The sequence below is a fragment of the Ochotona curzoniae genome, unplaced genomic scaffold (genome assembly GCF_017591425.1).
Source record: "Ochotona curzoniae isolate NIBS_2020 unplaced genomic scaffold, NIBS_Ocur_1.0 scaffold_1037, whole genome shotgun sequence".
Taxonomy (NCBI): Eukaryota; Metazoa; Chordata; class Mammalia; order Lagomorpha; family Ochotonidae; genus Ochotona; species Ochotona curzoniae.
In genome coordinates, this window is record NW_024467083.1 from 18,408,484 (window position 1) to 18,421,370 (window position 12,887).

Consider the following 12,887-nt stretch of genomic DNA (forward strand, 5'->3'; position numbering starts at 1 on the left):
TAATAATGCTTATATTTATGAAAAGTTTGCAGCTAAAAGAATGTGGACAGAATAGCAGAAAAACATGATTATGATTTTATAACTGCCATTCCCCAGTAGAATTGGTTCAGGGAAGGATTAGTCACAGACGGTAAAGTCAGTAGGGAACAAGATACTCAGATAACAATGTGTGGCACCTAACAGAACAACCTTTACTTGCAAAAGACAAATTGTGTCTTTCAAAGGGAGGGTTGCTGGTCTCACTTCAACCACAGATGCATAACCAGCATAAGTAATAGTGGAACCACAGAATGTCATGGACCTCCCAGATTGAAGTATACCATGTCACCTATGAATCAACCCCACTGAAGTTTTAACAAACTCTTTATATTCACATTAGACTTCCAAGTTACAGGCAAGAAACCATCAGAGAAGTTCAGAGTGTGGGAGGTTTTGGTTGGATTGGATTCCCAAGGAAAGTCGCTGAGAGAGAAAGGAGTGGTAATACAAAGCACAAGGACTGCTCTCTGTCAGAGAGCCTAGGGGAAGCCAACAATCGGAGGCGTGTTGTGGACTTTGGTTCCCTTTGGAGTTGAAAGGGTGGAGGAAGCTGTTGGATCCACAACTATAAGAAATGTTCTTGAGAAAGTCGGGTTGCATTTGAATATAATCTAGATATTGATGGTATAAAATTCTTGATTTTTTAAAAGATTTATTTTATTTTTATTGGAAAGTCAGATATACAGAGAGGAGGAGAGACATAGAGAAAGATCTTTTGTCCAGTGGTTCACTCCCCAAATGGCCCCTTCGGCCGCAGCTGAGCCAATCTGAAGCCAGAAACCTCTTTCAGGTTTCCCGCATGTGCGCAGGGTCCCCAGGCCTCGACTGCTTTCCCAGGTCACAGGCAGGGAGATGGATAGGAATCGGGCCCACTGGATTAGAACCTGCACCTGTGTGGGATCCCAGAATGTGCAAGGTGAGGACTTTAGCCACTAGGCTACTATGCTGGGCCCTGTTGATAATATGTGGTAATGTCAGTGAGATGCTGTAGGAGAAAAATTTCATACTTAGAGGACACATGTTGAAAAATTAAGGAAATGTTATTGTTTGCAGACTGTTTTCTTCTTGAAAAACGTGAAAGTATGTGTTTGTGTGTATGTATATACAATAAAAGAAACCTAGTATGGGCAATGGGAAGATTCAGTCTAGGTGGAGAGTATGTAAGTCTTTATTGTACTGTGTTTTTTTTTAAAGTGTTCTGTGTTGAAAATGACTGGAATAAAGTTGGGAAAATAAGTGGAAAGCACAACAGTGATAACAGTGAGGGGAGATTTTAATCAACAAAGTCCAAAACCTAAACTCAGTGACAGTTCAGTGTTGGAAGAAAATGAGGTCAGCTGGCACATTTTTGTAGAATACAGGTATGTGTTATAGTTTTCCTCGTAGAGGTCTTCCATATCTTTAGTTAGGCTTATTCCCAGGTGTTTCATTTTCTTTGTTATTTTGAAGAGTAGCATGCTGGTTGGTTCTTTTTCAGCCTTGGACTTATTTGTGTACACTATGGCTGTTGATTTTTTTCATTTATGAAGACTTCACAAAGTGGAGAAACATATCATGTTCCTGGATGGGCAAAGTCAATATTATCAGAATGTCCATATTCCCAAAAGCAATATATACATTCAGCATGATTCCAGTCAAAACACTAAGATCATTCTTCATAGAGCTAGAAAAAATGATACAAAGGTTCATCTGAAAACACACGCACAAAAAAAAGAATAGCCAGAACCATCCTGAAGAATAAGAACCTAGTGAGAAGGATTCCACACCTTCAGACATATTACTGGGTGGTAGTTACCAAAATAGCCTGGTACTGACACAGAAACAAGAAGACCAATGGAGTAGAATAGAAACATCAGAAGGGAACCCACACATGTACAGCCATCTAATCTTCTACAAGAAAACAAAACATAGTCCAGGGGGAAGAGGAAGGTCTCTTCAATAAATACTGTTGTGACAATTGGTTAATAGCCTGCAGAAATAAGAAGCAAGATCCACACCTTTCACCATACACAAAGATCAAATCTAAGTGGATAAAAGACCCAAACCTACATGCAGAAACCATCAAACTTTTGGAAGAAAAAGTAGATACACTTTGCAAGATATAGGTGTAATCAGATTTCCTAGAAAAATCATCAAAATCAAAGCAAGTCAAGACCAAAATAAGCAAATGGAACTACATTAAGCTAAAAAGCTTCTGTACAACAAAGGAAACAATCAAGAAAGTAAAAAAGCAACCAACAGAATGGGAGAAGATCTTTGCACACTACACAGGAGATAAGGGGCTAATTTCCAAAATATACAAAGAACTGCAGAACAATGGGAACAACAAAACAAACAAACCAATCAAGAAATGGATGAAGGAAATGGGCAGACACGTTTCAAAAGAACAAATCCAAATGGCTAGTAGGCATGTGGAAAAATGCTTAAACTCCCTGGCAATAAGGGAAATTCAAATAAAAACATCACTGAGATACCATTTAACTTCAGTAAGCATGGCCCACACTCAGAAAATTAATGACAACACCTGCTGGCGAGGATGCAGGGAAAAGGAACCCTACTCCACTGCTGGTGGGGTTGCAGGCTGGTGCAACCACTATGGAAATCAGTATGGAAAATACTCAGGCAACTGAAGATCCACCTACCATATGGCCCAACAATACCATTTCTAGGAGTATATACAAAAGACCCTGCTACATGAGAAACCAACGTGCAACCCTATGTTCATAGCAGCACAATCAATAGTTGCAAAAACATGAAAGCAACCGAACCGAAATGCCCATCAACAGAGGACTGGATGATGAAACTATGGTTCACTGGGCCTGGCATGGTGGCCTAGCAGCTAAAGTCCTCGTCTTGAAAGCGTCAGGATCCTGTATGGGCACCGGTTCTAAACTCAGCAGCCCCACTTCCCATCCAGTTCACTGCTTGTGGCCTGGGAGAGCAGTTGAGGACGACCCAAAGCCCTGGGACCCTGCACCTGCGTGGGAGACCTGGAAGAAGTTCCTGGATCCTGGGTTTGGATTGGCTCAGCACCGGCTGTTGCAGTCACTTGGAGAGTGAATCATCAGAGGGAAGATATTCCGCTCTGTCTCTCCTCCTCTCTGTATGTCTGACTTTATGATTTAAAAAAAAAAAGAATACTTTAAAAAAAAGAAACTGTGGTTCGTCTACTCTATGGACTACTACTCTGCTATTAATAAAAATGAAATACATTTGTTTATGGACAAATGGGCGCAACTGGAGACCATTATGCTAAGGGAAATGAGCCAATCCCAAAAGGTCAGATATCATGTTTGCCTTAATGTAAGATAATATGATATCAAATCTAAAAATTGTACCTGTGAGTCTTATCTTACTACACTTCCTAGTTGTTTGTACCACACGTAATAAAATCTTGTGATGTAACCTGTGATGTAATCTTGTGGTCACTTGAGATTGTCAATGTCCCTTTTATCAGTGTTATTACTACTACCCATGGGTAATGGTGATCTGGTCCTTATACTACTCCTTTTAGAACTACATGGGTCATGTGCTAGCATTTATTTCTACAAGAAGATGTTGGACTCTCTTTTGTACCACCCTAGTTTCACATCAATACCTTTGTTACAAGTTCAATAGCATCATAGAGATGAAGATCCACTTTTTTTTTCTCTTAACCCGTGGTGCACTGTACCTAAAGGGATGTATAATAGAAGTACAATGGAAATAAACTATGTCCATAGGTAGAAACTGAGAGAAATATGTCACCTTGCATGCAGTATAAGGATGGACTCACAGAGAAATGGCAGATAGTCTCTACATTGTTGGGAGACACCTGGAGTGGCAGCATGATGGACTTGTGAAAATTCACAAAAGACACCTGTTGTAAACTGGAGGGGAGACCACAATGCCTGTTAAACTGTGTCATAAAATAAAGAATAAAAAGTTAATAGTAAAATAAAAATAAATTAAAGAATATGGGTAGTGGGATTTAGTAGGGGAAACATGGTCAGGATGGGTCTGGTGAGGAACTAAGCAGGCATTGAAGCAGTTAAGGGATGTGTGTCATATTCTGTTGTAGTTAATTGGTTTTTTCAGGATTAGAATGCTCTTCTATGTCCAGATTAGTGGATTTTACTGATTTTATTTGGCATTTGGAAGCCTGGATCACTCTTGAGCAGAGTACTTTGGGAGGTGCGTGTTTTGTCTCATGAAAAGAGAGGGAGTTGATCAGGGTGGGAAGGGTGAAGGATCAGAGAAAAATGGGCAAGATCATTGTTTACACATTTTCTTCTTTCTTCATCTGGGAGAGGGGAGGATGCAGTGGGAGAGACCACGCCCAGCCTCCCCAGTACCTGATGTCATCCCAAGATCCCAGTTGTAGAACATGTTCTGAGGGTTCCACTCAGGTGGTTTCAGCAGTTCTGAGATGGTGTTGATATTGCCGCTCCAAGGATGAGGAAATCCTTCCAAGGTGAATTAGCTGACATAGTCCACCTCAGGTGTCTCCATTTATTTGCCCAGAAGCTTGGTGTCAACTTCACTGGGATAGTTGATCAATTTGTTCTGTCTTTCTTGCTCTGCAAAGCAGTGGATGCTGCAGCCCAGCCTAACCCCGCCCGCCACACGCCTGAGCCTCATGTACACCGGGGAAGGTGAAACCCAGTTAGAGCAATCCCCAGTAGTCTCCACTGGACTGGCCCCCAACCCTGGCTCCTGTGCCTAACAGCACGTGAGGTGGTCTAGTCTGTCGTACATCCCATTCAGCTCTCGTACACATCATTGGGCATTGAAGCCTAACTCAGTCCAATTGACTCCACCCTATAGCCCACACTCGTGCCAGTGGGTGCCACCACTGTCTAGTCAGGCCCGCCCCCCCCACCCAGTCCTGGTTCTCATGCTCACCAGTGGGAGTTGCAGCCCATCAGAAAGTGCCCACTTTCTCCCCACTCTGTGCTCCACTCTGTGCTCCAGATCTTGCACAGTCCAGGTGGTTCTGTAGTCTGGCTCGACAGGACTTGCTCCCAGTCCCAGAACTTGCCAACTGGTGCTGTGGCAAAGCCCAACCAGTCTGCCCTTACTCTGGGTCCTACCTGAACCAGTGGATACAATCAGTTAGACCAGCCTGGTCCTCTACCTAACCCAAATCACATGCAGGCTAACAGATGTTGTAGCCCTGCCCCGCTTTGTCTGCTCCCAGTCCTACCTCATGCTCACCAGCAGGAGCAGTATCCCAGCAGGGGACTCTCCACGACCCACTACTCCCCTACCAGGCTCTCGCCTCCTCCCATCTCATGTGTACTGGTGGGTACTCTGATCCAGTCTGGCATGGGCCATCTTATTTGCCAACAGGTGCTGTAGCCTGGCCCAGCCCGATCTGTCCCCATTCCAGCTTGCGCTGGCAGGTGCTGCTGCCCAGCCCGGCACAGTCAGCCTCCAGTCGGTAAAGCCAATCTTTGGAAATATCTTCTCAAGCTGTTTCTTGTTTAAAGTGACTCATTAGCATGGTAAGAGGACTTGCCTTACCCCTTCCTCCAGTATTTGCAAAAACTTGATTATATCTCATTTTGAAGGGGGCATTTTTTCAGTTGTGGACTTGGAGAACAGGAGTGTGTCTGTAAGTATGTGTGGGTGTCATGGGTGTGCAGACCTGGGTGTAATTATATCCTGTTACTGTTGAGATACAGAGAACGGTGGAGGGAGGGAGGGAAGGAGATGTGTGCTGTCATTAGTCAGCCTGCTTACCCCCACCCTCCCAAAAACTCAGATCCTGTCTGGGGAGAGTGAGAACTTCAGAAACTTGAGACTGGGGAGGAGAGGAGAGTGCAACGAAACCTGCTGAGTCTCAGGAGACTGGTTTGTGCCCTGTAGAATGGAAGATGGACCTGAAGGGCGCTGTGGCTTCAGCTCTGCGGTTTGAACGTGAGTCGCCTTAAGAAAAGTTGTTTCCCAGCGGCTTCGTTGGTCCATCAGTCAGGCAGTCAGTATGTCTTAAGAGCAATGTGCTGGAAAGGGGATGCACTTCTTGGGGAAACTACTTTCTGATTGAAGTGAAAGATACTCAAACTTGGATTTTGTACCAAGGAGCTTGTGTGTCTTGATGACTTTTTTTGGATTCATCTAAGTAAGTGTCAAGCTGTTGCAGTTGCCGAAGCTGGCTGTGATGTCCCCTTCCTTTCCTGTGGAACAGGAGTAGGGTTAGAGCAGATAGAATCTACAGAAAGAAGGAACAAATTAGCCAGATTATGTGGGAAAGAAGCAATTAGAAAAGAGATAGGAACCCTGAAAGAGATTCTAGCATATTGGTGTAGTAACTTACCTTGTTAAAATTTCTAGCTTCTGAGTGATAATCACCCCCCCATTGTTTGGTATTAACTCAGAAGTATGTTGAACACAGTTTATTATTTTTTTAATTATTGCAGAGATGATTAGAGAAAGAAAAGATCCCATCATCCCCAATGCCCACAACAGCTGAGTGTGGGCCCAAGCTGGGAGCCAAGAATGGAACGCAATTCAGGTGTTCCCTTTGAGAGTCAGGAACCTGCTGCCTTAAGCCACCATTGTTGCCTCGTAGGGTCTGCACTTGCAGGGAGCTGGCTGGAGTCTGGAGCCAGGCTGTGGGGGAGGATTTATGTACAGATTTCAAAGGATCATGTGAAAGATCTACAGCACTCAACAGATATCTGGCAGATGTGTGGACTAATAGGATGCACTGTGGGGATTGTTCTAATCACCGCCCCCTTAGGATCCTGATGGGATCTTGGTCCCTTTCAATTCTGGTACAAGAGCTAGAACACAAAATGGGATGTGACTCAGGAAGCAACATGGGAATATATAGGCAGTGTGTTTGTGGAAGCAATTTCCACTGGCTAAACATCTATCAGTTTCAGCTAAACTAGTAACGCAATTTCTGTCCTCCCAAAGCTTTTAACTTTCTTGGATTGCCTGTTAGTGCTTTGTTCTTGTAAATTCTATATAACAGTTCTTTCAGCTCACTCTGTCACTAGACAAAAGCCACCAGACTTCCATTAAGATGGACTGTAGTCCAAAGTGTTTATTCAGTAGTTCTTCTTTACCATTCTCAGTATCACAAAGGAAGAAGTCAGCCATCTTACCTACTAAGCTGTTTGAAGAAGTGCTTTTAAAATAGCTTGTTCAACTGGCCTGATATTTAATTGGGTTTGTAAGACATAGTAAATAGACTTTTGTATTTGGATGTGCTATTTGAAGAGTGAGTCAGTCTGACCTTTAGCCTTTCTCGAATGTGCTAGGTTCAAGAATGAGCACTAGTGTACTTGTTTAGTTGAGGGTATGGCTGTTCATGGGGTGGTATATGCACAAGCACACAATGGTTCTTTAGAATAAGATTTTTTTTTTACTTTAAGATGCTTTTTGTACTTCACCCACCTAGTTATCTCCTCTCTCCTCACTTCCCCATCCTACAGTGTACTTAGGCCTAGTATTCCTTGTCAGTCTGGGTTTGTAGGAATACCGATGCTTGCTGACCTCCACGTACAACATAAAAGCAGGCAGTGCTCCTAGAGGTGCTTCACCAAGGAAAAAATGGAGCTACTAGCTGTGAAAGCAGCCAGTGGAGCCAAGTGGCCAAGCAGCTGTGGTCTACAACAGCAATGGCGATACTGTGCTCGAGCTGGGAGACAAGGCTAGGTTATCAGCTGTCTGTGTGAGAATGTCAAAGAGCTGCACACATAGGTAGTTCCCCATCCATGTTGCTGCTCGGGTTAACGTTCTGCCTGTTTAAAATAAGGACTGTGGTCATTATTTGAGAGTTGGAATGGTAGGGGCATGGCACTGGTTAGTAAGCTACATGTAACACAGCCTAAAATATTTTTAGATGGGAAACATTTTGCTAAGCTTTAGGCAGCTGATGAGCTTTATTATGAGGAGAGATTATAACAATTCCGATCTTAAGTTACTCAGGAGACGTATTTCTGTCTGGCCACAGCTTGGTCTTGTGCCTCTCCCTTTCTCTTTCTCTCTCCCACTCTCTCTCTCTTTCTCTTATCTAAAAAGCTATAAATGTTATTGCAGTTCCTCCCTTCACTTCCCATAGGTGGTATCTCGCAACATGCCTGGAACCTTCTGAAGGAAAGATGAGCAGAGCGGGGAATTCTAACAGCCATGAGAGGAGAGTAGCTTCCAAACAGACTGCCAAGGCCAGCAGCTGGGCAGCTGGTGGAGGGAGGGCAGATTCTAGGCTGTGTATAAAGCTCTGAATGGTGTCTTGGCCATGCAGGTTGTGTTGAAAATCATGACCTGGGTCATGCTCGAATCCCTTCATTAATTGTTTGACAGCTGCAAAAACACATCAGTGTACAGTGGGAAATCCTGTCCGAAGGGCAAATGCTAGCATGTGGTCACTTCACTCAGTTGGGTTCTTTGTCTGTTTTTTGAAAGGTAGTTGTACTTCAGATATTAAAGATATTGAAAATTAAGTTTCAGGCCTGGCACAATAGCCTAGCACCTAAAGTTCTCAGCTTGCATATACCAGTATCCCATACGGGTGCCAGTTCTAATCCTGGCGGTCCCGCTTCCCCTACAGCTCCCCGCTTGTGGCCTGGGAAAGCGGTCCAGGATGGCCCAGAGCCTTGGGACCCTTCAGTCGCATGGGAAATCCAGAAGAGGCTCCTGGCTCCTGGCTTTAGATAGGCTCAGCTCTGGCTGTTGCAGCCACTTGCAGAGTGAATCAGTGGATAGAATATCTTTCTATCTGTCCTCTCCCTGCAAATCTGCCTTTCCAACAACAACAACAAAAAAAAAAAATATATATATATATATGTATTTTTTTAAAATTAAGTTACACCCTGAAACTTAAAAGACTATTTTGGAAGTACAGAATGCATTTGAGTTCTGGTGTGTGTGGTTTGGTATTATCTGTTTATCTCTGAAGCTTGATCTGACCTTACAGAAAGGAGCTTGAAAGTTTCCCATATTCTACAGAAAGTAGTAGACACCTTCTTAAGAGGTGAGCCTGGGCTAGATGTCAGGTTTGGACCCCCTTTGCTTCCCTGCCTTCAGCATCTGTCATTAGACTTATAAAGGCTGTGGACCCTGCCCCTCCTTAACTTAGAGTAGCCTGAAGAAGAATACATGCTCCCTCTGCCCCCTTGGATGTTGAATCAAGCTGAGTTTTTAAAGAAGTGCACCCAAGTTTATCTCGGGTCTGCTGTTCAAATAGTGGGACCTGTGGCCATTACTAAATGGCTCTTGGTATAAACCATACTAGATGGAAGAGTGAGAGCACAAATCTGTGTTCTCTTGATGACTGATTCATTACCTGTATTCTAAGTTTTCAGTCTCTTCTTATCAGCTGCCTGTGATGAGGTTGAACTATGAATCTGTGTGTGTATGTATCTAAAGATTTATTTATTTTTATTTGAAAGGTCATGTTAGGAGAGCCAGAGCTTCCATTTACTGGTTCACACCCCCCCTCCCCCGCCCCGGCAAGAGCTGAGCTAGTACAAAGCCAGAAGCTTTTTCTTGGTCTCCCACATGGGTGCAAGGCCATCTTCTCGTTGTTTTCCTAGGCCATTAGAAGAGGTCTAGAAGTGAAGTATCCAGGGCTAGAACAGACCAGGTGCCCATGTGGAATGTAGATGTCCCAGGCCTTCTATGCTACAGTGCTGCTGCCAGCCCTAGGCCCACCCTTCTTTCTTTTTTTCCTTTCCTTTTTTTAATATTGCTTACATTGAAAGGGGTGGAGGGTCAAGGTATGGATGAAAGTGGATGGGACAGATGATTTCATTTTTTTTCTCCTGTGAGCACAGCTGTTGAGGGCAGCAGGTGAGGGGATGCTACTCCTTGCTGTCAACACGTGGGGTTTGGGAGCAGTCATTTGATGACACCTTAGAGAACCTGATGTGGGAAAGAATGTTTCAAGAATGATATTTGAGTGGTTTTGATAGTTCTCAGATGTCTTCAGCTTCATTCCCATATCTATTGACTGACTAAGTCCACCTTTAGTGCATCCACAGGCCCAGGAACGTGCTGCAAAGCTTGTCCAGAAGAGTGATCCAACCTGTTTTGTTTTCCATCCTCTGTCTAGGCACTTGACATCATCTGCTGGTCTAGATGAGCTAGCTGTCATGTCCCCCGTGTGTATCTGGGCATGCTGTCCACCTCACAGTTAGCACCTGAGGAGGGCCGGTCTCGAAACATGTACTCCAAGGTTGAACCAGTATATTGTGATTTTTCCTGTGGCTGGGGTTTGAGTCCAGCCATTTAGTTGGGGAGTGCCCTAAGAAACCTTGTCTGGGGTGACCTCAGACTTGACTTATATGTGCCAGCTGGTGCAGGGTCAGGTTGAATCTGTCACCTATATCAGCCAGTGCACATAGTGGTGGATGTAGCTGCCTAGTCAGTTTCACTGTGGCCTCTTCTCTCACATGAACTAATGGGTCCTGTGGCCTAGCCAGGGCAACCCCCAGTAACTAGACATCTCTTCAGAATTCTTTCAAAGAGCATGAACTTTGTCAACTTTAGCCTAAGACTGTACTACAGGAAGATATTCTGGAGGGAAAAAAGCTGCCATGAAGTTATATCATTTCTTTTTTTTTTTTTTAAGATATATTTATTTTTGTTGAAAAGGCAGATCAGATTTACAGAGAGGAGAGAAAGCTCTTCCATCTGCTGGTTCACTCCCCAAGTGGTCACAAAGGCCAGAGTTGAGCCAATCCAAAACCAGGATCTAGGAGCTTCTTCTGGGTCCCCATGTGGGTGCAGGATCCAAGACTTTGGGATATTCTCTTCTGCTTTTCTGGGCCATAATCAGGGAGCTGGAAGGGAAGTGGAGCAGCCAGGACATGATCCAGCACCTGGTAGAATCCCGGCATTTACAAGGTGAGGATTTTGCCATTTAGCCAGATTCTAGTTATATCTAGTTAAGTCAACCATACTCCTCTGAAATCCTGCAGAAATAACTGGGGCAGGAGGAACTGGGAGTTGCCTTATCCTCATCCTTGATAGGCTATCTGCTGCATAACGTTGGCTTTTAAGGAAGACAGTGTAAAGCCTTTAAAAGCAGTAGAGAATGGCCCACAGTCTTGGGTCCGTGTACCTGTGTGGGAGACCCAGAGGAGGTTCCTGACTCATAGCTCCAGTCACCTTAGCTCCGGCCGTTGCCTCCACTTGGAGAGTGAATCAGCGGATGAAAGATTCTTTCTATATATCTGCTTTTTATTTTTTTAAAGATTCATTTTATTTTTATTGAAAAGTTAGATATACAGAGAGGAAGAGAGACAGACAGAAAGATCTTCCATCTGATGATTCACTCCCCAAGTGAGCGCAATGGCCTATGATATGCCAAACCGAAGCCAGGATCCAGGAACTTCCTCCAGGTCTCCCACATGGGTGCAGGGTCCCAAGACTTTTGGCTGTCCTCAACTGTTTTCCTAGGCCACAAGCAGGTAGCTAGATGGGAAGTAGAGCTGCCGGGATTAGAACCGGTGCCCATATGGAATCCCAGTGCCTTCAAGGAGAGGACTTTAGCCACTAGGCCACACTGCCAGGCCCTATATATCTGCTTTTACAGTAGAAATAAATCTGTTTAAAAAAAAAAAGTATAGCATTTCATAGGCTCATATTGTTACAAGTTTTCAACTCTTTGTCTTTCTATAGCAAATCCAGTTTGCTGATGACATGCAGGAGTTCACCAAGTTCCCTACCAAGACTGGCCGAAGGTCTCTATCTCGCTCCATCTCACAGTCCTCCACTGACAGCTACAGTTCAGGTAGGTGTGGGCTTCCCATCTTGTGGGATCACTTCTGCCCATTCCTTAGCCAGTGCTTTTGTCCTGTGTGTGAAAGCACCTCATCTCAGGGCCTCCCACGTGTGGAAAGCTATTGATCAGTGGTTGAGTAATGGTTATTCCTGTTGTCAGCTTAAGGCTTTCTTTCCCTGATCATCTCGGTGTGTGGTCTGTGAGCAATGCCCAGTCGGTAGTGCTGGGCCAATTCCCATTCCCACACTGATGCCATCCACATTTCAGAACAAGAGAATCAATGGTGTTTGGCTGACAGAACTGGCCTTGAAAAGGAAATGTACTAAGAAACTTGATTTCGTGGTTAGAAACACACCCTGCCACCTATCTTTCTTATCTGCCAAGTTGCCTGCCAAATGGCATGAGTTGTAGCAATAAATATTAATGTTTTGCCCTCTTTTGTTTACTTGGTTACTGTTTATGTTGAAGTATCCCTTTCTGCTAATCTGTGTTCTGGGAAAGATTGAAACCATGATAAACAAGGAGACCTCAGCCCTGCTTCATCTTGTTAGTTCCCCTTCCTATCTTGCTTATCTGTAAGTAACATCTTTCTGGTTTGAATTGTGCCTTTCACAGTTATAGAGGGGATGTTAGAAAATGAACATGGAAGATGATAAATAACTTTGGGAACAGAGTACAGGAGGAAACATTAGGGGCATCTAGTCCAGTGCTTACTGTTCAACTGAAAGTTATTAACTAAGAGGCTTGTCAGGGTCCCAGATTGCTATTCATGTTAGCAAAGAGATTGAAGGACTGGGCTTGAGGTATGAGGAATGTTAAAGACAGGAACACACAATGTACCTGTTCCTCTTGGTAACCAGGTATAGACCAAATAGGCAGATAAGGCAGTAATTGTATACAGTTATTGTTCAATACCAAAATCTAAAGATGTATGGATGCACTGTGAGCATCAGTGTGCAAGAAACAGCTCCAAACAGAATGGCCATCATAAACTACAAGGTGTCTTAGAGTGAAAGATGAAAGAGGTTTGGATGGTAAGCAGATTAATTGGCGCTAAGAAAGAAGGAAGGTTCATTTTGAAGGTTAAATTAGAAGAGGAAGAAAAATGTGATAAGTCAAAAAGACTGCA

General features: G+C 43.9%; 1 protein-coding gene across 1 annotated transcript in view; it reads left to right on the top strand.

The window, feature by feature from the left end:
- AHCYL1 (adenosylhomocysteinase like 1) overlaps positions 1–12,887 on the top strand; it is a 46,411-nt gene that overhangs the window by 19,409 nt on the left and 14,115 nt on the right. The window contains exon 2 of the mRNA XM_040999231.1: positions 11,656–11,767. Within this exon, the coding sequence (XP_040855165.1) occupies positions 11,656–11,767 (112 nt within the window). The remainder of the gene's footprint in view (positions 1–11,655; positions 11,768–12,887) is intronic.